Here is a 26873-nt window from a genome sequence, read left to right on the forward strand (position 1 = left end):
CAAGTTTCAGGATAATCAACATGTAAACACTAACAAGTAATATAGCTGTTACTCAATCTACAAATCCAAATTTTATCAGACTATGGATCTGCCCCTGTTTACATTCAGTAATAATAAATATAAGGGGATATGTTTCTTTACTTTATTTGTCTTACTAAGTAAATAAAGTAACTCTATATTTATAAAAATATAATAGTGGGCATTTTAAATAAAATACAAATTTTGTTCAGATAAAACCATAACATTTATTCTATATTCATTGATGTTACATTAATAACTTCTTATATTCACATTTGTAAACTAAAAGTAAAAGATTTTTAGATAATTTTTTACATAAATACACAAAATCGCCTTGAGAATAACTTATTATCTAACATTGTCTTGAGGTTATTTTCCTTCTCGTAATGCAATCTTTCTTGCTTTAAGAACTGTGAAATAATGTCGTTTAGCATAGTATGATACAAACATCATTGTTCCTAACAAGCCCAAAATCTGAAAGTAAATAAAGTAAAATTTAATATGAATAATAAATTCAAATCATTACAGCAACATTATAAAGAATTGAGACTAAGAATTACTTTTACAATGGTAAAATTATTGAAATCAGACTGTCCATGTTTAAACTGTAATTCAGACGAAAGGTTATAAAAGTGCTGTAATACATGTTCTGATTTTGTGTCAGGAATTGATACATCAAACTCTTCTTTTCCAGTATGAAATCCACAAACAAACTTTATACATTTTTTAGTCCTCTGTCTATTGTTGAAGACAGAATGTAGCCTTCCAGAGTACATGTTTTTACTTATGCTTATTTTTGTGATTGGTTTGCTCTCTTATTGACTTATATACCAATCAACTCCTTTTATTCATGCCTTTTAATTTATCAAATATACAAATTTAAATTTATACAAACCATAATCAGAGACTTAACATAATCTTAAACATTAAATTGTCTTTTCAGTATTAAAAATAAACTCATCATAGATACCAGGACTAAATTCAGTATAAATGCCAGACGCGCTTTTCGACTCATCAGTGACACTCGAACCCAAAAAAGATTAAAAGGCCAAATAAAGTTTTGTAATACAATGTATGTCTAGATCCAGAACTAAAATGTTGATAAATGAAAAGGAATTAATTTTGAAAGAAACAAATTTCTTCACTATTTCAGAAAGTTTTGTGCTGCATATTGTTCCTATCAGGATTCCATTTGGTAAAAATACATTACCTTAAGAGCAAGTTTCTTTCTATCATCGAAGTCTGGCATTGATGTCCACACTAAAAATGTAGATACATCTTTAGCTAACTGGCTCTTTGTGGCTGGTGTACCTGTTAATACAAGAGGGTTTAATTACAAATGTAATCAACATTTCATGCATTTAGAAAAACTCATTTCTTAAAAGTAAATTTGTAATAAAAATAATGTCTTCATGTATGTTGAAAAAATGCTGTCTTCTATGGTACTTGTTTTTTTCCTCTGCCATTACAGGAAACAACGGTTGATCTATACAATCCTGATATATAAGAAAGAAAAAAATGCATTTGTGTTTGTCTTTGTAAAGTACTAATGTAGACAAACACTTTTCGTTCTTTGGCATGTCGACAAAAAATTATACACAAAACACAAGTTCTTCAAAGCAGATAATATCAGTTTAAATCCATAAGTCTAGAAACGGCTACAAATTACACAAGCAATAAACTTACCATCAGAATATTCTATTATGTCAGTATATAATGCCTCAGCCATGGCTATCACACCACCAGTGAAATAAGGATTAAAATGGCCATCTTCTGGCACCTCTACTCCTGCTGGGGCATCACAATATCCAGTCAGCAATGAGAAGATGTAGTTCTGAAACAAAAACATATCTCAATACTAATATACCTATAGCAAGTGGTCTTAAACATTTAATTATGCTAAAATATAAAGTTATATGATAATGATGTATATAAATAAGGCAAAGTAATAAATCGGTGTGAGTATTGCTGGCCAGGAATGACTACTCTACGTTTAGGTGTAAAAAATTCTAAAATGACTCTGATGAAACCCTCAAGTAGTAGGTGCCTAATTCAAGTCCTGCAGATTCTATACACATTTGGATGAATTATGTTTATCCATTTTTCAAGAAAATATGATTAATAAAGTGTGACAACAATGAGGAGACAATGACAATAGAAATGTTTCATATCATTGAGAACGAAAATGGGGGATATGTCAAAAAGACCTGAACAAAGATCAGATTACAGCCAAAGGCCATGTATACTAACTTCTTCCCCTTCTACACCAGGGACAATGTAGGTAAGATCTGGAGGCACCGCTCCATTATTGGCAGCCTTTGCAGCTTCTTCATTTTTATAAGGTGAGGGAATATAATCTGCTAACTTTCCTGGTCGTTCAAACATGTTCCCGTTATCATCAGGTCCATCAGTTATCATAACCTATCAAAATAATTTTTATTAGAATAACTGTTTTTAGCATTTTTTTTAGTGAAGATGTTACACAGAAGGCACACAAAATTAATAAACATTCTAATTTTTTATGCTTTTTTCACATTAAATATTTGAAGCATATACTGTAAACTCAGAAATTATAGCGTACATTCGTAATTGTGATTTTGTTGATATTTTAAACTTGAATGTGATTTTAATTTTTAAGATTCTGAGAAAATCATGTTTAATTCATAAAAAATATTTGAAAATGCAAGTATAAATTATTGTGTTTACAACTCTCCATTTTTGCAATTATAAAACCTGGCAATAATTTCTGGATTTACAGTACCTTTATGTTTAGACATCTAATATTATAACTTGTCCATTCTAGTGGAAGATTTTAAATTAAATAAGACAATTATTTCTAATATCTAGGCTGCAATATATAGACATGACTTAAAACATTCAACTTCTATTTTGTTGATTAAGTCTTGTGTTCTGATTGTTACCGATTTAGCTTCCTCTTTAGCCTCATCTTCTGACAGGAAGGATCCCACCATTTCTCTGTATGCCAAATATTTCAGACTGTGACATGCAGCACACACTTGTTTATACACTTCATATCCTCTCCGTACACTGTAATAAAATATTGAATTTATTATGCATTGAATAATTTTAACATTTTTAACGTCTTAGTAATCAAAACAACTATGCAATATGGGATTTGCTGACTATGCTGTACGAATTTTGCTTATTGCTGAAGGCCATACTGTGACCTCCAGTTGTTAATTTCTGTGTCATTTGGTCTCTTTAGAAGACTTGTCTCATTGCCAATCATTCCACATCTTTTTTTTTTATATAAGTAGCTTCATAGGTCAATGATACACTCTGAAATGTTCAACAATCATTCAGGTTTCAGTTTACTGAAACAATACAAGTCCAATAGAAGGTGACTATTAGTAACATTGCATATGGTTGAGAAATAGGTATGATCACTGAACTAACAAATGTGAACACTGTCTAATAGACATAACTAATTGTAAAATGTTCTTATCACTGATGTTGGAGGGAAAAAGGGATAAAAATATGGACACAGATCCTGCTTCAAATATCCAATGTAAACAGGGGTTATAATCATAATTTGTCATATATAAAAATGAAATTTGGCACAAAAAATTCATATCATGATGAATGTAGTAAATTTTAAGCTAATGGAAAACAACTTCATGATAAACTAACTTTATACTAGGCTCTAACCTGACAGACTAACAGAGGGATGCTTAGATCAGAAAATATTATGTCTCAACTATTTATGCCTTGTATACAAAGAATGTAACATGTACAGCTTTTGAAGCCGTCATTACAAGTGTTAAAGAACAATAGACAGTGTCAGACATAATATTTGATCATTAGACAGATGTAAACAAGATAGGAGTTTTTTTAAACACTCATCATTTAACATCAATAACTCCTATATGTGTTGTTCAAGTAGACAACTGCTTGAGTATTTTGAAAAAAATCTCACATACTGTGGATTCATTATTATTCGTTGGATACCAATTTTTAAAGATTTCGTGGGAACAGTTGAACCATGGAATTAAATGTTCAACGAATGACAAATTTTCTGATGGCTTATATGCTGACTTTGGCAAAACCATGAAATCAAATATCCACGAACATGTAAGTTTTCCTCAATCCATGAAAATTGGTACCCACAAAAATAAATGAATCCACAGTATATAAGAGAAAAACAATTGTTAGTCATACCTTTTCATGTCAATAGAACTGAACATTCCATGATGACTCCATTTATAATGAGGTGGATGTAACTCTAATTCACTGGCTAATACAGGGAAGGCCAAGGCTGCTCCCACTGCTCCTATACTACCAACAGTAGCTGCCCCTAGTAATCCATAGGCCTGTAAAAAAACACATCATACTGTACAGTACATATTCAGAAAACATTAATAGTAGCTGCCCCAAGTAATCCATAAGCCTGTGAAAAAACACATCATACTGTACAGTACATATTCAGAAAACATTAATAGTAGCTGCCCCAAGTAATCCATATGCCTGTGAAAAAACACATCAGTACAATGAAATCCTATACTACAGTACAGATTCAGAAAACATTAACAGTAGCTGCTCCTAGTAATCCATAAGCCTGTGAAAAAACACATCATACTGTACAGTACAGATTCACAAAACATTAACAGTAGCTGCTCCTAGTAATCCATAAGCCTGTGAAAAAACACATCATACTGTACAGTACAGATTCACAAAACATTAACAGTAGCTGCTCCTAGTAATCCATAAGCCTGTGAAAAAACACATCATACTGTACAGTACAGATTCACAAAACATTAACAGTAGCTGCCCCTAGTAATCCATAAGGCTGTGAAAAAACACATCATACTGTACAGTACAGATTCACAAAACATTAACAGTAGCTGCCCCTAGTAATCCATAACCCTGTGAAAAAACACATCAGTACAATGAAATCCCATACAGATTCAGAAACAACCAGTTTTCAAAATAAAAAAGTTTATAGTTAATTGTCACAATATTGCTCATTTCTCATGTATTTCTCTATATATTTCTTTCCTACCTATGTTAATTGAACTTTTAAAATTAGTGTCAAAAAGTATTAACATTGCCAGTTGTAAATGTTGAATTAAAGTGTTGTTAATTAGCGTGAGTTTATAGAACCAATTTTACCACTCAAATAAATAATAACAAGAATGTGTCCATAGTACAGGGATGCCCCACTTGTACTATGATTTTCTATGTTCAGTGCAAGGCTTCCAAAACGGTCATATATTCCGGACAATTGTATAATGTCTGGTAAAAGTCTGGCTGGGAAAAGCATGAAATGGTCTTTTACTTTTTAGATATCAAGGCTTTTTCGGTCATTTTTACATAATCCACGATCTTTTTGACCCAATATTTTGCCTTTAACAGCCACACATTTCCGGTCATAAAAGTGACATGATGATTAATTACTATCAAAACAACCCCTACTTCAATACTTTCTAATTTTAATCAAGGCTAATTAGTTGTTGGACATCTGAAATCGGTGAACCCTGAAATCTACCTGTTCAGGTGACAGGTAAACTATTTTCAGTACCGGACATCATATAAATTGATTGGTCTATTCATAATTATTTTTTAACATTTCAGCGGCTTGTATCTACTTGATTTAGATCAAAAGATTAAAATTATAAAAAATACGTTTGTAAACATGATTTGATGAAAAATTTAAAAATGATTTAGAATGAAAAATCGTCAGAACTACGTAGTATGAACTAGAACACATGTGCACATGTGAACAGGTGGGAAGTTTAATTATGCATCCTACATTTCTTCCAAAATGCTAAAATTATCAGTGAAATCTGTATCTAACGTTCATATGAAGTATTTTGTTGAAGAAATAATGTGGAAAGAGCTTCATCACTCAGTGGTGCTTTGTAAACGAACACGGATTTTACGTATCCGTATATGGTCCATGTTTTACCATTGTCAAGTCAACATCCGGTTTAAAACGAAAGTAAAGTTTTTGACAACATCATTTTGCACAAATAAAGAGTCTAAGGCAGACATGAGCATGTTGATGTGCACACTTTGCATGATGCACTGTCAATTTAACAGTTTACGTCAGAACATCAAATTCATATCAAAGTAAAGTTTAATAATGTTTTTTTTTTAATCTAATGTCAATCATTGGGATGGCCAACTGATTACTTTAATTTATTTAAATTGCCTCTTGTGACTTAGATTTAGGGATTAAAATCGGGATCAGATATAAAATGTCCGGCTGGCTCAAATATTTTTTGGAAGCCTTGGTTCAGTGGACTGTGAAATTGGGGTTAAAAAATCTAATTTGGCATTTAAATTAGAAAGATCATATCAGAGGCAAAATGTGTACAAAGTTCCTTCTTCAATTTGATCAAAAACAATCTTGACCAAAAACTTTAACCTGAAGTGGGACAGACGAACAGATGAATGGACAGACCAGAAAACATTTAAAGCCCCTATTGTAGGTGGGGCATGAAAATGTAATAAGTAAATATAACTTACAGCTTTCTTTCCTCTTGATGCTGATTTGAAACTGAAGCTTGCCTAAGAAAAAAGCAACATTTTATTATAATATTTATTGTAAGGTACCAAAATAAATATTGACAATAATTAAAACAGATTTTGTATATATATATATCTTTATACAAGTATACAACATTTGCAATTCATCTCGCTTACAGGCATGGAATATTTGCCACCCGATATTAAGCATATAACAATCAAAGCAAAATGTCCCAAATAATGGAAGAAAATCAACAAAAAATGTACAACATTTCCTACAGGTACAAAAAATCATTGAGATGGTCCCCTTCAGATAATGAATAAAATTGTAACATATTGATTGATATGGATAATAGAGGGACACTAGAAATCAACACAAGGGTCAGCAGTATATGAAATTAGCAGAGGCCCACAGGCCAATAGCCCCTACAATTTGGTGTGGGCTACTTAAATTTCTGCTTTTCTTGAAAAGGACTTATATATGTGGCTACAAAATTTAAGCTGTGGGCTACCATTGCCAAAGTTCTATCCCTAAGGGTGATTTAAATAGTGTAAACGAGTGGACTGTATCAAATTAAACTATTTTACCATTTTCCTGGCAATGAACATGATGAAAGAAAATGTTTGGCTTAAATCACAAACATTTTTATTTTTTTAAACAACAAAATGAATACAACTTGAATATATCTCATGACAGGAGGCTTTAAAATCTTTCAAATAATAGTTTTGTCTGTAGATTTCTCTTGAAAAATTTCATTGTGTAAACAGAGCCAAGAAACTAGTTCAGGGATACAGTTTTTGTAAAAATCTGCCAAGTAACTTTCATCACCACCACAAAAATGTATGCATCATTTTTACCAACAAAGGCAACATACAAAATGTCTGTTGTGTAAACGGGGGAAAAATTTGATTATAAACTGCATAAAATGTTTGGGATATTAAAATCTAATAAGATGGTCACTTTCCCTCAGTCGTACAGGAATCAAGATTATGTTCTTACGAAACAGAGATTATTTCCTTACTACCTGGCACACAGAATGATGATTATGAAAGTGCTGGAAACTTTCGTTAGAGCAGGGATACAGGTGTGTTTCTATCTGTTAATGACATCATTATTAAAGGCGTGGGAAATTGAAGGTCTTTTTTTCGTTAAGACATGATTCCAGAAATGGCGAATTTAATCCAAGTGTATACACCTTATCGCTATTTCAAGTATTTGTCTGCCATTACTGGACATCACAAAAGTTCCAGCAAAATGTTGACGCATTATAGAAAATAGTCTGAGATTACTCTGACGTCCAACGGCAGTTTTGCCAGACAAGCTGGGGCCATGGGACGTCATAGCTGGTCCCATATCAAAAAGTGGATATATGTCCACCCAAAATAGATGCGCTGCTTTGTCGCTTCTGGTGCCGACTGATGGCCTTGGAAATTATTACTCCTACATCCCACGGCCCCAGCTTGTCTTGAAAAACAGCCGTTGGATGTCAAGAGTAATCTCAGACTAAATAGAAAATAGCTAACGCCAGAATGGAAAAGTGATTGATGTATGACGTCAAATTTTCAAGTGAGACAGATTTCAAATTGCGATAAGGTGTGTAATTTGATGAACCTTATACAGACTGAATGTCAATAAAGCATTTTGTGTGAGGTTTGGAGCATTAACAATAGCCTATTACTTGTTGCAGCTAAAATCTAGTTAGGAAAACTTATTATTAAATGAAATATATGATGACTCTTCTTTGAGACATCCATAAAATTTGATAAGTAACATTTTATGTTACACAACTGGAGTTACACAACTTGTCAATCAGTTCACCTTGAAAAACAAATGCTGTTTTCTCCTTAGTTAAAGCTCAAACAAGAAAATAATTATCACAAGTTACAGATATGAATATAACGGTTATGACTGCAAAGTGATTTCAATACCTGTTGTGTATTTGTCAATGATTTTGTCTTTAAAAGAGCTTGTCGCGAGAGCCTGCCAGCAACCGCTGCCATCTTGTCTATACCTTAGTCTAAAGACCCTCGAAACGGAAGTTGTCAATTTAGAATATATTGAAATACTTTTCATTGAAGTGGAATAATTTTGTTTTCTATTCAAATTACAAAAATACAAGCAATTTCTATTTTTTTTTATTTTTTTTAATGGTCTGCAAAACTTGTGGTAAATGAATCTAAATCGAAATCTGGATCATTTGAATGTTTTTACCTGAAAAAAGAGAACCCGGCTAAACTATAAACAAAATCAATAGGTACTCATTGAAACTGTTAATTTCTTTCAAAAAGCAGCTCTTACACTGTTATTTTATCGTCATTCTTACAATAGAACAGGATACACAGTTAAAATAAAAACCTGAACCCTGGCGTAGAGTCCTACACTTAGGGGTACGAGTCAAATCTGCACAGGATCTGGTTATTTCGGCACCTATAATCAAAATGACTAATCGACACTTGTACAAATCAGCACCGATAGATAGTAATTTCGGCACTTGTTTGGTTATTTTGCACCACCAATTTATATTTTTCAACATTTCTCTCTTTTCAACACCCGTCAGTTCGCCCTGATCCATGTTTGCCCTGATACTAGTCCAAATAATTATGACGTTTGGCAAGGCTATTTTTATTTTTTTTCTGGGACGCCTTCCAGAAAAAAATTAAAATAGCCTTGCCAGACGTCATAATTATTTGGACTACCCTGATACCTGTTTGCCCTGATACCTGTTTGCCCAAGCCAAGTTCCATTTAACATGATTTTTGTAATCATGCTAAGTGTCGCATTATTTTAAGTATTAGAACAAATTAGAAGGGGCATAGGACCTTTATCGAGACTCCGTGTTCAGTTATTTTTAAGCTCAGGATTTCAGGACCTCGGGATTTTGTATTATTAAGCATGGAATTTCGGGAATTCGTGTTTTTAAAGCCTGGGATTTCGGGATCAGGACCCCTCCTATCCCGCCTCAAAATACACCTTATCGATAATCCAGGCTGACGTGGCCGCTTGAAATTTTGACTCAAAGTTGAAACAACAATCACTTTTCCATTATGGCGTCAGATATTTTGTTTTATGACTTCAAAATTTTACGGGAACCTGTGTGATATCCAGTAATGGTGGACAAATAGCGATAAAATTTACACTAAATCCATTGCATGTTGGATGTGTACGGATTGATAGTTTAGTCTTAGATGCATGATTTATTTATTAGTTGATAGTGGCTTTGAACTAGCTGTCAAATAACTTCGAGTACTCTCAGATCTGTTCATTGTGTTTTTTGTGTCGGGATGTATAAGTACCCGGCCACGTCCACTTATATTTTTGTCCATCTGATGAGTGAAGCCTTTTGCAACTGATTTTTATAGTTCGTTCTTACGTTGTATTGTTAAACCACTGTCCCAAGTTAGGGGGAGGGTTGGGATCCCGCTAACATGTTTAACCCCGCCACATTATTTATGTATGTGCCTGTCCCAAGTCAGGAGCCAGTAAATTCAGTGGTTGTAGTTTGTTTATGTGTTACATATTTGTTTTTCGTTCATTTTTTTACATAAATAAAGCCGTTAGTTTTCTTGTTTGAATTGTTTTACATTGTCTTATTGGGGCATTTTATAGCTGTCTATGCGTTATTGGCTTTGCTCATTGTTGAAGGCGGTACAGTGACCTGTAGCTGTTAATGTCTGTGTCATTTTGGTTTGTTGTGGATAGTTGTTTCATTGGCAATCATACCACATCTTCTTTTTTATATATAAGGTGTATATGTTAAAGTTTGTTGAAAAATTGAAAGAATATTTATATTGCTGCAATCAATTAATCATTTTCTCTTTGAATTGCAGAGTAGAATATATTGATTTTTATTGATATTTGTTAACAAAATAATTGTATTCATTCAATCATGAATGTATGCAGTCATGGCAGTATGACTAGTCTTGGAGTATAAATAAATGAACTTGTAAATCTGTTTCATAATTTACAGTTCCTACATGTACATCATTGTTTTTATTAATTTCAAGCTGAATATTTTATCAAAACAAATGTTTGTTTCTATTATTAATCCATCAAAAAAAAAGTATCACAATAATCAGTGATTCCGAATTATTTGTGATTGAAAAATTAATGATCCTAAACAAGCCATAAACGTTTAAATATTCCAATGTTTCCATAAATTTCAAGAATATACATGATATTTATGCCATAGAAATATCTGAATAAATTTATTCAACTTCAATGCCCTGAATATTATAATTAATATTTTTATAGTCATGAAAGTAGGGCAAGCAAACGCAGAACGAACCGACCTAGGGTGAACATGTTATTAGGGCGAACAGTCCTGATACCCATGCACAGGCACTTGTTTCTATCCATGGGAACACCCACTATCAACGTATATTTACGATACGTTGATAGTGGGTCTTCCCATGGACAGAAAAAACAAGTGCTTGTGTGTGCATTGTTTTTCAATCGAAATTGTGATGTCACAATGCATTTACAGAAACTTACAAAACCTTTGAATAGACTTATTAAGAAGGGATATAATTACGATACTGTTGTCAAGTCATTAAAGATTGCATATTTTGGCGTTAATATTGAGTCACTGATAAGGTCTTTGCGTCGGAACTAAACACATTTATTCTAAAAACATTTGTTGGCATGACACGGGTTATGTTCTTCTCATATATGTTATGATGGTATGATACTAAACCCCTAACGGGAAGGATTGTGCCTGATGTTCATATGATGAAATCATAATCTTTCAGTCAGTTTAATTGAAGTCTGGAGCTGGCATGTCAGTTAACTGCTAGTAGTCTGTTGTTATTTATGTATTATTGTCATTTTGTTTATTTTCTTTGGTTACATCTTCTGACATCAGACTCAAACTTCTCTTGAACTGAATTTTAATGTGCGTATTGTTATGCGTTTACTTTTCTACATTGGTTAGAGGTATAGGGGGAGGGTTGAGATCTCACAAACATGTTTAACCCCGCCACATTTTTGGGCCTGTCCCAAGTCAGGAGCCTCTGGCCTTTGTTAGTCTTGTATTATTTTAATTTTAGTTTCTTGTGTACAATTTGGAAATTAGTATGGCGTTCATTATCACTGAACTAGTATATATTTGTTTAGGGGCCAGCTGAAGGACGCCTCGGGGTGCGGGAATTTCTCGCTACATTGAAGACCTGTTGGTGACCTTCTGCTGTTGTTTTTTATTTGGTCGGGTTGTTGTCTCTTTGACACATTCCCCATTTCCATTCTCAATTTTATTTGTAACAGCAAGAAAACTCATGAGACAAGGATCTATGAGCTGTTTTTTTTGCTTGTTGGTGCCAGTAGTGTTTTTATACCACCATCTTTTTTAAGCTTTCTTAGATAATAATGGGCCTTAGTTTCCCCAGGAGCTTTCAGCATCATGAAAATGTGGTGTTATATTGCTACGAATCATGAGAATGTAATGCTACCTGAAATTAGCTTCCTAAAGATGAACAATGTTTTTTGCAGGAACATGGGACTCCTGTCAGATCCAAAGAAAAGGCAGAAAATACTAGATGTGATATCTAAGTATAATAACCATCTATCTGTTCTGTGTTACATTGCTGGGGTCACATGGTTTCTGGCGTTGGCATACCAACCACTCAACGCTCGTACATACTTTTCTGAAAATGCTTTATTGCCAGGTATGTATCTTTATAACTGAAACTGCAAATTCAAAATTGACTGCATGCATTTATTATTGTGGTTTTTGTATTTTCATCTTATAAACAATAATGTGAATTTCATTATTGCAATTTTCAGAAAAGATCTTAATACAAACACATGTATGTGAGTTTTGGGAAAGATTAGAACTTGTTCTACATCTTTACTTAGGCACCACCCTCCCTAACAACAGGACAGGTTACCTACTGTTACTAAATGGATTCACACTAAAATGTAGTTCCCCATGGTTCTCATGTATTTGCACATAATACACATATAACTGAAAACAAAATGGGTATATTATTGGAGCAGTTCATTCAAGAATGTATGTCATTAAGGTGTGTTGATGTGCAGGCTTTTAAAAAAAAAAATTGATTAGGTAAGTGGGTATTGATTCAACTAGTATGATTGACAACTGTCATTATCACTTAACAATCAGAGACAAGGTGGACCTTTAATTACAATGCCCCACCTCCTAAACTGCCAATCAAATTGACCACATTACCTATCAACCTCAGTCTTACATAATTACACAAACCACTCCAATATGCATCTAATTATTAATAAAGAAGTAGTTGACCTCATAACTGAATACACAAATGTGTATATTAGATAATTGATATTTATAAGGGTGATATATGTTTTTATTGCAAATTACTTTTGATCTACATTACATAAAGTGAATCTGTAAATTATATCTGAAAGATAAATGATTAATGGATTAACAAGATCTTAAAAAAAAAATATGAATATATAAAAGGTATTCAAGTATGGCCTATAATTTACTTGATAAATAGCCAATAATCGTCAGTAATTAATCAACAATTTAGATAAGTTCACTTTTTTTTTATCAGGAATTGGCTTGAAACAGTTTTGAAATTTTAAAACTTTTAATTATAACTAACCGTTGTTTATTTCCCATCAATCATTACATGCATTATGTCTATTTTAGTCATTTGAATTTTTATTAAAAGTAAATATATATTTTTGCAATCAAGAAAGAATCCACATTTCAATAAAATAATTTTTTTAATTGGTTGACGTTGAAAAAGTACATTTTCAATGCCCTGTGTCGAAAAATACTTTAAAAATTGATCAAAAGGCACTTTAAAACTTTTAATCTTCAATGCCATATAACCTCTGTTTCAACTTACAAAATGCCCAAAAACAACATTTTTCGATTTTTTTTGCTGGCACTTTAAAGTTTTTAGCTGTTGGTCTAAATTTATGTCTTACAAGTATAGTTGGTAACATTTACTAGAATTTTTTTTTAATTTTTTTTTTAAACATGTTCAGAACAGGCAACATAATTTCCATAACATATAAACTGCAGTTTAAATAAAATTGTGCAAATTTAGAGACCCATATTATTTAATTTGAGCTCATTTTATCCTCATGCTGAAAAAGCAAGTTTCCTTCTAAAGACAAATGCAATTTTCAGCAATAGTGCTTTATGAATGTTAATTTTTCCCCACCATACCTTAATATGAAATAATTCAAACTACTGTTCTAATCTTTCCATGAGTGATATCCATCACTTTGATTATAATTCATTAATTGCAATACTTATCCAGTCGCATTATTTACATTTAAAAAAAACTTGCAATAATTTCTGAATTTAAAGCAATTAAGGAAAAATCAGGTACATTGAAGCTGGTTTATATAGATTCGATCAGATTCAATATTTTATCATTTAATTTGATAATTTGAGGAAATGCAGTGATTAAAATTTGATTCTGAATCATATATTTGTTTTTTTTTCATTAATGATTATGTTGCTGTCCAATTGATGTTATAACTTATAATGTTTTTCAACATACTCCTAATTAAATTTATATGTGTATGTGAGAAGACGGTAATTATACATAGCACCAGTAATTGATAATAATTATATTTTTTAACAATTATTTTAATTTTATATTGGTTGAATAGACAGTTTTTTGAAAAATATACATCTGACAAGATTTCTGTATTGCTTTATAGATATAGGAAGATGTGGTGTGAGTGCCAATGAGACAACTCTCCATCCAAATAACAATTTAAAAAGTAAACCATTATAGGTTAAAGTACGGCCTTCAACACGGAGCCGTGGCTCACACCGAACAACAAGCTATATTTGATGAAAGGATTTACATCATGATAGTCGTAACAAAGTTTTGAGTGAAATCGGAAAAAATATGTACAAGTGCCTAATATTTTAGACTTAAGATTATGGATTTGTAACTGGTGTATCACTTACATTTGTAGGTCTAGTAGAAAATGAGTTTTACCCTGAGTTGGATATGGAAGCCCTGGTACAAGAGTACAACGAACAGCTTCAAAAGGAAAAAAAGTAAGATATTAATATATTTAGAATTCATATTACTTTATTGTGTATATTTTTTTTATTCTAGTGAGAATACTGCATTACAAATTTTGTAGTTGTCAAATGATTAATTAAAAAATACATAAACACAATCAATGATATTTTATTAAAAAAAATAGGAATTTTTTAATAGTTATTGCATATTATTTCTGTCAAATGTTTTATCTTCATCATGTTCATTTGTTAATCAATATATATATATTATTTCAGAAATGTACCTAGAAAATGGGTTGCTGACCAGTTCACAGCTTTGGGATTAGATACATATATACAGAATTATACTATACTGTATCCATTACAGTTAACAAGGGGACAGGTATAGTATAATTTTAACAGATTCAATATAATGGTGATGAATAAAGTACCATGAGTTTTGATATTATTAAAATTTTTTTTAGTTGTTGCAATGCATTTTGATATTGAGACATGTATGTGCTTTCATTCATAACAAAAAATCTTATATTGTTAAAATTTGTGGTGTACATGTAGCTGAGCAAAATTTTCCACAAAAGTTTACTTTACTACAGATCAATGAATTAATCAGTAATTATGAATAATAGGTTGTATAATTAAGAATTGAATGCTTCTTTTTGTAAATTTATTGGGGTGTAAAAACATTGACCGAAGTACATTTTGTATGAAGCGTGGAAGCTTTTACAACCCTATAAACAGTCAGAGATATAACTCTATAAGGTTATTACAGAAAATAACTAGCATGTGTTATTCCAGATACTTTTCCTTAAAACTTTCTAAATCTGTAATAACATATGTTTGTTATCTGTAAAATTATTTAATCTATAGTGGACTCTAGGGAATTCTTGAGACTTTGCGCAGAAACTAAATGCATAGCCTTGATAATTAATTTTTAAATTGAATTAACATATTTTTGATTAAGCATGGTTAATCAATGAGACAAGGCTATTTAAGAATTAACTTAGCTGTGATAACAAGGCTTAGTTATAAAAGGAATGTAACCTATTATATAAGACACTTGGGAAATACTGAGAAACTTGCGCAGAACCTCGTTACATGCTCTGGTCATTATTTCTTACAATAAATTAAAATACATTGTAATTAAGCATGATTTATGTCTGAGCAAATGCTTTGAAGTGATATACAGAAGCTGTGATAACACCCTTTAGTTATTACAGGCATATTTTTTTCTGTAATAACATATAGGTGTACTATTCAAAATTGGAATACTATGAACTGTTAAATCTTTCAATAGTTAAGTATACAAAAAGACAATAGTAATATCAATAGAACTTGTATACATTTTAACTAAACTTGTGATGTATATTGTCCCTTTGAAACATGTAACGTACATATGTTATCACAGTTCTTTGTTTTTTTAGGCCACAATAACAAATGTATGGTATTTTCCTATAATAACCCTATAGAGTTATATCCCTGACTGATAAAGTTACAAATAGAAGCATTCAATACTTATAATTACATTTTTTTGTATTTTATTCACCAGTGCACTTTATTGTGGGACCACATGTTATCATGAATGAAAAGTTTTATTGACCGATACAATTGCTTACGGAATAACAAATGATATGCAGTTAGCCAATCAAAATAAAGTATTATAATGAAACATACATCAAATGTAATTATTTTGATTTGAATTATATGTAATACATTGAGTGCTGATTCAAAGAATAAAAACATGATTTTGTTTTGCAGAGTGTACCAGGCCAGAATGTCTATGGAATATTGAGAGCTAGGCGAGCCAGTAGTACAGAGTCTATTGTCCTCTCTATGCCCCTTCGTCAAAAAGAGTCAGATATGCCCTCAACCACTGGTAGTATGGTTTTAATGCTTGCCCTGGCAAAATACTTCAGACGTAAGATTTGTTTAAAAGTGCTGCAAATTGGCTGTAGTCATTATTTTATGTCTAAGAGAAAAGTGTTATATTTCAATCCTGATTTCTATGATGAGTTTATTTACATATAAATAAACATATAAAACATGAACCAAAAATGACAAAATTGCTCAACTGCTTAATAAAGTACAATATTTATGAAATTAACTACTACTGGGATGTGTTTTACAACATTGACTACTGTAAAAGATCTATAACTACATGAACTATAAGAACCATGTCTATGATCCCAATTTTTTTTAAACAAAAATTGTTATAACAAGAGTTATCTATTTAAACAAACTCATGATCTCCTGTTATTATTTTATCCATAAAGTTGAGGTTTTAATCATTGACCATCCTGATATATTTTTCAGAAAAACCATATTGGGCCAAGGATATAATATTCCTTGCCACTGATCATGAACAATTTGGGATGCAGGCATGGCTTAATGGTTACCATGACATCACATCTGATTGTAAGTTTATTATTGAGGTTAATAGCTTGTGATGGTAGTATATATGTAATAAATGGTGAATGTTTAAAAACATACAGATATAATTTTATTTTGTTATATATTTGTGACAAATATTAAGAGGAATTACCCTGTACAGTGACTCATTCTTATAATTTATCTGAAAAAAAGTACATTCATATATGCATTCAAATAATACATATTCACTTTTTATTTTACCCTCACAAACAAAAATTTCAGGGATACACAGTCTATTTGTTTGTTCAAGTGCCTTATATTTACAATTTCTCCTAAATGGGTAGACATATATTGATGATATTGATGTAAATAATAAAAAATATGTTATAGTGGGGATAACCAAATTTATGGGATGGGGTATCCTTTTGCAAGTTCACTCACATTTCTAGTTAATTGTCATAAACAGAGAAGACATGCATTTAGTAATTTGCTTATGAAATTGAAAAGTATGTATAGACCAGATAACATGATAAAATAGAACAGACAATATTTTAGATTAAGTAAGTGCTGCTAGGATATCAAATGTTGATGTCATATCACTTCATACATTAAAATTGAGAATGGAAATGGGGAATGTGTCAAAGAGACAACAACACGACCATAGAAAAAACAATAGCAGAAGGTCACCAACAGGTCTTCAATGTAGCCAGAATTTCCCACACCCAGAGGCGTCCTTCAGCTGGCCCCTAAACAAATATATACTAGTTCAGTGATAATGAACGCCATACTAATTTCCAAATTGTACACAAGAAACTAAAATTAAAAAAATACAAGACTAACAAAGGCCAGAGGCTCCTGACTTGGGACAGGCTCAAATTCCAGCGGGGTTAGATATGTTTATGAGATCTCAACCCTCCCCCTATACCATACATGTCAAATGACATGATATTCGCGTGTAATACATGCTTTTTCAACGGTTTACACGCGAGGATTTTGTCACATGGCGTGTACACGCTTTTCACCACTTTACACGCAATTACACGCTTTTTCGTTCTTTTCATTTTTTGGTCGTTAGTGAAATCGCTATTCTCGGTTTTTTTCCTTATTCGGCAATAAATACCGAAAAATTCGAAGTAATTGTTTGGCTGCCATATTGGTTATTTTTCTATATTGACAAACAGTAAAAGGTAAGTAGTTTGTGATTAGTTTTGACGATGTTGTGACTTTCTTTCCAACTCACTTGATAGGGGGAATGTGCACAGAAAGAGGAAACTTTCAGGGCCTGTACCGTCGTCTAAAGTGCCCATTTTTAAGCCAAAACGATGTGTACGGCAAGATTCAAGATTTATAAATTATATTTTGGAGTTTGAGTTTAAATGATCGAGTGACAAGTAACGCATAATTTGTGCATTCTATGTTGCAATGATAAAAAACAATACATGTGAGAGGAGAAATACAATGTAGTTATTTGAATAAGCATTTAACATGTTAATCTAATGGAAATCAAATTTATAAAACATTTTTCTTTTTCAATTTCAGTTTCAAATCTAGCCAACACGGCAACAGATTTCTACGACCATGGGGATAAAAAATATCACAGAACTGTTGGATCAGCTCTCATAGTACCAGCTTTCTTCTGATGTCCTACCCAGTTTTAACCAGGCAATAGCAATGGTAGTCCAAATAATTATGACGTCTTGAAAGGCTATTATTATTTTTTTCTTTGACGCCTTACATCAACGTCGAGTAAGGCGTCAAAGAAAAAAATTATAATAGCCTTTCAAGACGTCATAATTATTTGGACTATAGCAATGGGAGCAATGGCAGAGATAATAGTAGATGACATTTTACATTGCCAAAAAAAACAAACATTATGACATTCTTTCAAATCTTGATGAAGCTAATTCAGTCAAATATCAATTCCTACTGTGGGAGAGCCTTTTCAATTATAAAGAAATTGACACTGAATTCTGATCAGAACTTGACTATGTTATATTTGTATTGTGTGCTGTTATCAAATAAATGTAACTAAACTTGAAACTGGCAGTTGTTTTATATATGTGCATAGTGGTGGTGCTTTAAAAGCAACATAACAGAACAATAAAAGTTCACAGTAGAATATATAGTTTTTTTATATTCACAAATTTGTATGAAATTATGAACATTACCACATTCATTTTAACAAGTCCGCATCTACGTCACACGTTTTCACACGCTTTTTGACATATCATGTCGTGTCATGACATGATTTCCCATTGTCAGAGGTTGACATGTATGCCCTATACCTCTAGCCAATGTAGAAAAGTAAATGCATAACAATACGCAAATTTAAAATTCAATTCAAGAGGAGTCCGAGTCTGATGTCAGAAGATGTAACCAAAGAAAATAAACAAAATGACAATAATACATAAATAACAACAGACTACTAGCAGTTAACTGACATGCCAGGTCCAGACTTCAATTAAACTGATTGAAAGATTATGATTTCATCATACGAATATCAGGCACAATCCTTCCGGTTAGGGGTTTAGTTTTAGTTTTCTTAGTTTTCTTGTCTTCTTTTCTTGTAAAATGACAAAACAAACTTAAACTCAAACAAGAATGTGTCCCTAGTACACTTATGTATGTCCCATCCGCACTGTCAATTTCTATGTTCAATGGACTATGAAAATGGGGTAAAAGATCTTAATTTGACATTAAAATTAAAAAGATCATAACATAGGGAACATGTGTACTATGTTTCAAGTTGATTGTACTTCAACTTCATCAAAAACTACCTTGACCAAAACCTTAAACCTGATGCTGGACAGATTAAGGAACAGACAAACGAACACACAAACGGATGTACAGACCAGAAAACATAATGCCCATAAATGGGGCATTAAAACAAAATGCCTTTGTCTGTCATTGAATTTTTTCGTAGAAAATATTGTGGTCAGTAAATCTCATTCTTACTTTCAGACATATCCCCAGGAGACTTGATGGGTAGAAGTGGTTCTATACAGGCAGCTTTGAATCTAGAGATACCAGATTCTAATCTGAAGCATCTTGACATCAAGATACAGGGATTAAATGGACAACTACCTAACCTAGATCTGGTCAACCTTGTGGTCAGATTATGTCAGAGGGAAAGAGTGGAAGTGTCAATACATAAGCAGGTATGACAATTATACCACTAGACTTACATTTACATGTTACCCTGCAGTTTTGCAATAAGTCCATGATCCTTCCATGATATATATATATTGATAAGAAGATGTGGTATGATTTCCAATGAATCCAAATATTATAAACGTTAGTTATTATTAGGGCACCATACAACCTTCAGCAATTAACAAAACCCATGCTATAAAAGGCATGATAAAACTTATTTAGAATAATTATCTCTATGATTAATGTACAAAACAAAATAAAAATAATAGACAGTGACAACCACTTTATTAGAGGCTGACTTGAAACAGGCACTTACTAAAACCACAGGTTTATTTGGCAGAATTGGAGTGATATCCTGATTTGTGAAAAATTATGAGTAATATATATAATGAAATATTTTCCTTCTTGGAAGTTAAAGATCTTGAAAACTGATTTACACATCTTTAATTTTTTTAATTTATTTAACAGAAAGATTATTATGATGCTGAATCTGTTGATGGTTACAAACACTCACTGAAAACCATGATGAAAATGATGTGGTCCCATGCTTCTGGTATCCCTACAGGAAATCATGGACTCTTCCATAGATATCACATTGAGGCTGTTACTATTGAAGGGATCACAAAGAGAAAAGGACATCACATTTCTTTGGCAAAAACTGGAAGGTGAATATCTGATTGTAGGCAATATTATGAGAGAAGATTAAGATCTAAACCCTCGTAAGATAAAAGTTATGATGTAAACTTGAGCTTGAGTTCAGTGTCCTATCAGGTTTTTATAGCACCATGGAGTCATATTTTGCAATGATGCCATCTGAACAGAATATATTGTAAAACTGGAGCTGTAATTTGAGGCAATTAGTGATATATCAAATCCCTGTGTCTATTTGAAAATACTGTGAAGAACACTGAGCTTGTAACTTGCTCTGTCTCAAAACAGAATTAACACTGTTAGGAAATATGTTTACATTGTACAGAACAAGGCTGGTGATTTTAGTTAAGGTGGTACCCAACACTTTCGCTAAAATTAATTTGGCTCGTTTAATTTTCATAAATTTTTGACTAAGTATTTATTTTGCCCCAAAAATATAAAGATTCCAAAAATTTTGAACCAACCATTTTATCAGAAAATTACACTGGTTATATAGCAGTTTGACAAACACCAATTTTGATCACTGAGAAGCTTGATATTCCCTTTACAACACAACGTAATTAAAACGTATAGCTGACAAGACAGAGTTATCTCCCTGTAGTGTTAAGTACCACCTTAAAAGTAAAAAAATAAATCCTTGAGCTTTTTTTGTGTTTTGTTAGTTATTTTAAGCCAATGTAGAAAGTGTATTTTGTTAATTAATATGTTTTTCAGAATTATAGAGGACATGACGGTTAAAAATTAATGTGGATTTTTTTGTGATGCTATGGTTGTATATTTATGTAAATTTTAAATTCATTGTATTTTACAGAGTTATAGAGGGTATATTTAGGAGTCTTAACAACTTACTGGAGAGGTTCCACCAATCTTTCTTCTTCTACATCTTACCAGCCACCGAGAGATACATCTCTATAGGACTGTATATGCCTCCATTTGGTCTGATATGTGCTGCTGGTCTCATCAAAGTATCCTTTACTTGTAAGATTAAAGTAATGTGTTATTGTGCATCCTTGTTGATATACACTGGAGCCCTCTTATCATTGCCCTAATATTAAGTGGCCATGTATATGAGCAATCTAAACATCACTCTGACTTTTGCAATAAGGCTGCACATCAAGTTTTAGTGGTAGTTTTTTTTACAAATATATGCACATTGTTTATTTATTTTATACAGAGTTAAGTAAGACAAGCTAAACAGTCATTTCACAAAATTGTTCAAACTTCTATAATTGTTTCATGTTATCATTTGGCATGTAAAATTCATAACTGGGTCATATATTTTTAACTTACTTCTGTGAGGCTAGATAAAAAAAAGATGGCACTTTATGAAATTTATGCATTTAAAATATGACTAAAAAAAATGATTCCTTAACCATCATGCAGGCTGTTGCTTTATGGATAGCTATAAGTACACGTAACTCTGAAAATGATACCAGTGACTCAGAAAGTAAAACCAGTGAATCCAAGGAAGAAAAGGACAGTGAAGCCAAAAAAGAAAAAGAAGATGCTAAACAGACTGACACAGATAATGAAGATGAAGATACGCCTGAGGTATATAGAATAAGGGTTATTCCATTAAAATGTATGTGGGAGGATAGGAAGGGAAGTGTAATAATTTAATGTGGGTCATGGGTAATTTTTCAGTCTGCATCTATTACCATTATGCAAACTTATCTAAAAAATGATTCTTGGTTGTAGGGATATTTTGAAAGTCCCTTCCTACCCTCCTACATAAATTAGAACTGAATAGCCCTTAAGACTTCTGTTTTTCACTATTAATCTGAATAGTTGCATGGAATTTTAAAAGATGTATTTTGTTGTGCCAAAATAGGGAGTTCACTTATATAGATTCACCATCAAGTAGAAATAAAATAGAGAACGAGAAATCTTTATTATGAATATATCCACATTTACAAGCACAAAACATCTACAAAAAATTGCATGAAATACCATCCTAAGTGCACTGATAGATACTGAAAGCTACTTCATAGGACAAATTAAATTAAAGCATAAACCATGTGTAACAGATTAAAATATCAATAAGTATGGAGACAATTCAGTTTGTAGATTCTTTTATAGTTACAATGATGCATCAGAAATTATCCAAATATAACAACTATTTTTGACAAAACAGCTGTTAATTGCATTAATTTTTGAAATTTGTCTGTGTGTAAACTACTAGAGTAATGCAAAGATACAAACGTGTGTTAAGTTCTTGTATTGTATCTTTTTAAACATAACAACATTTTCCTTGTTGTAGGAAGCGTCTAGAGAAGGAGTATCCACAGTATTACCTTTAATATTATTTAGTTTTCTAATGGGTGTATTTTGTTTTACTGGACCAGAGTTTGTTACCACAATGTCTCCCTCGTTCAGGATTGGTGTTGAAGATACGGTCTTCTTTGGACTGCTGGCTTTGTTCTCTGCTTGTCTCTTATTACCAAGGACTGTAGCAAAGTAAGTAACTGGTGTAAATAGATAAAATATATACCTTCATTATTTACCTTATATTACCCTGTCAGTAAGTGGTCAAGTCAAGTAGGATTACCCAAGTTTGTCTTTCCATCATTCCTAACAGATATAGTCAACTTTTCTAAACATCCATGGAGGATTTTAAGCACACGAAGACCTTCTATTTGTTTTATACATCACTAAAGTATATTCATTTATAAATACTATGAATATCAATTTTGAGTTGTTAAGTTTATATCATAGAGGACTGAAATAGTCTGGCCAACCCAACCCCTCCCATAGGGGATAAGTGGGCAGATCTAGAAGAAACAGGGATAGTATCATTGTTCGATACTTATCCAAGCCTTTAAATTGTAAGCCATCAAACCAAAGTCAACTATAGTATAGAATATTCATTTTACCAGATAACTGTTCTTTTGGTAACACAAAATATACATTTCTTTTTTCCTTAAAAAACTGACATTTTTATTCTCCAATGTATTTCAAAATTCTTTTGTGACAGTGAATGATTTTTCTATTTCAGAAAATCCCAGTCCACTGATAAGAGATTGATATTTGATTGGGAGCTGTTGAAGAGTTTAGGCCTGATATTCCAGTCATTAGTACTATTTTCTATAGCCTTGATGAACATATCTCTAGCATTCTTCTTAGCTGTATTTATAATACCTGTTACAATTATTACACATCCATGTAAAAATAGGTAAGGACTGCTAAAATTTCACATTTAAATGTGTGCTGCTGTAGATTTCAATACAGGGAATTGTTTCCGTAAAAAAGCACAGATACTGCCTATTGCATAGCCTCAAAGTTAGGGTTGTAAGGTTGGAAGAAAAGTACAAAATTTTGGATCATTCAATTTGGGATTTTTAATGACATTTTTAGTCTTTTTAAAAAGTCTTGCTTAGTGTATGAAATTGACAGAATTAATAAACTCCCATAGACTATAGACAGTTTCAAAATTGTGTTTTCCATAAAAAGATTCTATAACTGTTAACTTTAAAATGAGATCTGCTATGAATGGCAGTTTGTTAAGAAATAGATGCCAGGTATTTTTTAAGACATGTGTAAACTTGATTGAGTTGCCTCCCTTTAAACTTCAGCTTAATTATTTGAAAGCTTTATTTTTCTTCAATTACAAATAACCAATGGGAATCCAATATTCCATTCATATTATAAATATACAAACTGTATATCAACAAAAATGTAAAATTCTAAGGAAAATTTAAAAAGGCAAAATCAAAATCTCAAATACATCAAATAAATGGAAAACAACTGTCATATTCCTAATTGGTTCATGAAAAATTATATTGATCAGATACCATATAGCAGGTTATTCATGTGGGTTTAAAATTTCGTGATTTTCATTGAAAAAGGTATACAAAATATTTTGGTGGTTATTATTTTGTCGGATTCGAACTATACCTTTGCATTTGTGCTTTTAAATTCGTGGAATAAATTTGGTGATTTTGTTCTATCCGCAAAATAAGTACATTAATAGTAAATAAAATGTTAGAATCAGTCAGAATAATTATTGAAAATTCATGCAAATGTTTCTCTTGCATATTTAAAATCATTGATTTTTTTTAGCTTATATGTTACATCTTGTTTCAGAATATTCTGTTGGCTACAAAAGATTTTACTTTTACTCCTGTGTCCTGCAGTTCAAATATTTATAGCATCAATGATATCAACAATGGAAGGGAAGTACAAAGGATCATGGGATTTAATACAGAAGTCTTTTGAGAATATGAAACATGGATTAGTTTTGACAATCTTAGACAGATATTTATTTGGATCATGGATGTATGGTGTGTTTTGTTTTGCTGTATTGCCAACATGGCTGATGTTCTGGACAATAGTACATTGTGATCTATAACAAAATAGACAGGATTACTGTGTATACATGTAATTGTAACATGATAGGACAGATAATTGTGCAGATTTTTGATCTTCAATATCCCACCTGCAATGAACTAGCAAAGTATGAGATATAGGGGTGTTTTTCTGATGACTGTGACATACACTTCTATTAAGATTTTAGAGAAGGTAGAAAAACTAGATGTGGTGTGAATTTTATGTCTGGAATAAATGTGTTGTTACATTTTAATAGTGCATTGACATTAGTAATGTTTATTCACTGTATCTTATCAATAGTATTTGATTTATTGAATCAATCCAAAGTTTAGATGTCCGTCAGAAATGGTTCATCTAACAATGACAATGAATGACCTTATTTTCAGAGTTCATTGGTCTATAGTTCAGTTTTTCAGTCACTTTCAATATCAAATCAAATCTTATTTGTTAATTAGAAACTTGTATTTCTGACAAGAATTACTAGACATTGACTAACAATAAGATCAGTTTCTCAGAATAAGTTATCATAATTGATGTGTTTAGTACCCAGATTACTGTGGATTCATTTATTTTCTTGAATTACTGAAAACTTGCATTTTTGTATATATTTATTTTCGTAGGTTTGACAATCTCTGCAAAAAAAAACTATTGAAAATGTGTTATTGGTTGAACATTTGAATTTGTGATTCACCTTAACCCATGAAACCAAGGAAAATTGGTATCCAATGAATAATAGTGAATCCACAGTAAATATGATGAATAAGGCATATCAATGCAGGACACAAAATCATTATATGCTTATTAAAAAACTAAGCCTTTCTATATCATAATCACAGTGAGACTGAACAAAAAATTCTCAGCTAACTGCTAGTTCAAGTGGCTCTAGAACCAATTTACATGATGTATTAACAGTGTCTGTGTGGCTGGGAACATCTAATCTTGACCTCATTTTCATTTTATTGTACTAAATAGAAGTAAATCCCATTAGCCTTTCGTGAATAAAATCATTGAAAAGTGAATTAATCCGTCTAACAGTCTTTACCTTAACCATACCTCGTTTCATAGATCAATAATGTCATGTTTTATCATATGATACCCATATAATACAACTTTAACATAGTATCAGTAAAGCAGGATAGACATTTTAGTGCATCCATTCCTGTGTACTATTTTAGTAGACTGGATGATTGTTACATGTAAGAGTTGAAGGATTCTAGTCAATATCGATAAGGGAAGTGGATAAAGAAAACCAGTGTGTACATTCCCACATATGTTTGTGATAGTTTATCTGAATATGGTATGCAAAAATATAATGTTATTGGAGGAGTTCAGATTAAATAATGTTGTTGATTTACCTCTACAGAATGAGGAACATTATTATGTAATATTTTTTTGCTACTACACAAAAAATGCAATGTGTTTTTTTTTAATGTCGTACTTTGTCAAGCTTAATCAATTTTTACTTACTTTTGATGTTTATGAGGAAAATTAATCCTCAAATTTTTATAATTGTTTAATTAATAGTAACCAGTGTTGTATTATTTGGAGATGTTTTTTTTGCTTTTTTTAGGAACTTAACGATCAAATAAATCATTTGTAAAATAAGATCTGGAGTGAGCATCAAATTGATAACTATGCATAATTTTCTGCTGTCTTTTTTACAGCAGTACTTTGAATATTGTGATATGTCCGTTAGATGCATTTTTGTCTACAGTCATCAATTTGTACTATATTTCCATTAAACATTATGATGATGCAATATTTTTTATTTTGACACAAAATGTACTATTTCTTGTGTGTTAGAAGAGATTTTACACAATAAAAGATTAAATATTTGTTCATGATTTTTTTTATTTAATTCACATAAGAAATACTAGTAAACTTCTGAGT

General features: G+C 31.7%; 2 protein-coding genes across 3 annotated transcripts; one reads left to right on the forward strand and one right to left on the reverse strand.

Annotated features, from left to right (window-relative positions):
- Positions 1 to 220: 220 nt before the first annotated feature.
- On the reverse strand, positions 221 to 8566 carry LOC134720617 (cytochrome c1, heme protein, mitochondrial-like). Its single transcript, XM_063582973.1, has 8 exons — positions 8437 to 8566; positions 6508 to 6549; positions 4198 to 4349; positions 2940 to 3066; positions 2269 to 2439; positions 1705 to 1852; positions 1229 to 1329; positions 221 to 492 (listed from the first exon to the last, which is right to left on the reverse strand). Exons 1-8 carry the CDS (start codon positions 8506 to 8508, stop codon positions 388 to 390), a joined length of 918 nt encoding a protein of 305 aa, XP_063439043.1. The 5' UTR covers positions 8509 to 8566; the 3' UTR covers positions 221 to 387.
- A 113-nt stretch (positions 8567 to 8679) lies between these two features.
- LOC134720618 (glycosylphosphatidylinositol anchor attachment 1 protein-like) lies at positions 8680 to 25031 on the forward strand. Of its 2 annotated transcripts, none has more exons than XM_063582974.1 (13): positions 8680 to 8762; positions 11993 to 12168; positions 14435 to 14519; positions 14763 to 14868; positions 16242 to 16401; positions 16797 to 16898; positions 19815 to 20011; positions 20475 to 20671; positions 21469 to 21622; positions 22041 to 22208; positions 22918 to 23114; positions 23653 to 23829; positions 24741 to 25031. In XM_063582974.1, exons 2-13 carry the CDS (start codon positions 11997 to 11999, stop codon positions 25003 to 25005), a joined length of 1980 nt encoding a protein of 659 aa, XP_063439044.1. In that variant the 5' UTR covers positions 8680 to 8762; positions 11993 to 11996; the 3' UTR covers positions 25006 to 25031. The 2 variants fall into 2 exon arrangements, with proteins under 2 accessions (XP_063439044.1, XP_063439045.1); XM_063582975.1 differs by lacking the exon at positions 8680 to 8762 and adding an exon at positions 8780 to 8895.
- Positions 25032 to 26873: the final 1842 nt, after the last annotated feature.

Source organism: Mytilus trossulus, chromosome 6 (genome assembly GCF_036588685.1).
Source record: "Mytilus trossulus isolate FHL-02 chromosome 6, PNRI_Mtr1.1.1.hap1, whole genome shotgun sequence".
Taxonomy (NCBI): Eukaryota; Metazoa; Mollusca; class Bivalvia; order Mytilida; family Mytilidae; genus Mytilus; species Mytilus trossulus.

Coding starts and splice junctions, on each gene's coding strand:
- LOC134720617 (XM_063582973.1), bottom strand. CDS start 8,508: ATGGCAGCGGTTGCTGGCAGGCTCTCGCGACAAGCTCTTTTAAAGACA. Junction 1,330..1,704: donor CATAATAGAATATTCTGATG/GTAAGTTTATTG, acceptor TTGTATTAACAG/GTACACCAGCCACAAAGAGC. Junction 493..1,228: donor GAAAGAAACTTGCTCTTAAG/GTAATGTATTTT, acceptor ATTTACTTTCAG/ATTTTGGGCTTGTTAGGAAC.
- LOC134720618 (XM_063582974.1), top strand. CDS start 11,997: ATGGGACTCCTGTCAGATCCAAAGAAAAGGCAGAAAATACTAGATGTG. Junction 12,169..14,434: donor TGAAAATGCTTTATTGCCAG/GTATGTATCTTT, acceptor TTACATTTGTAG/GTCTAGTAGAAAATGAGTTT. Junction 23,830..24,740: donor ACACATCCATGTAAAAATAG/GTAAGGACTGCT, acceptor ATCTTGTTTCAG/AATATTCTGTTGGCTACAAA.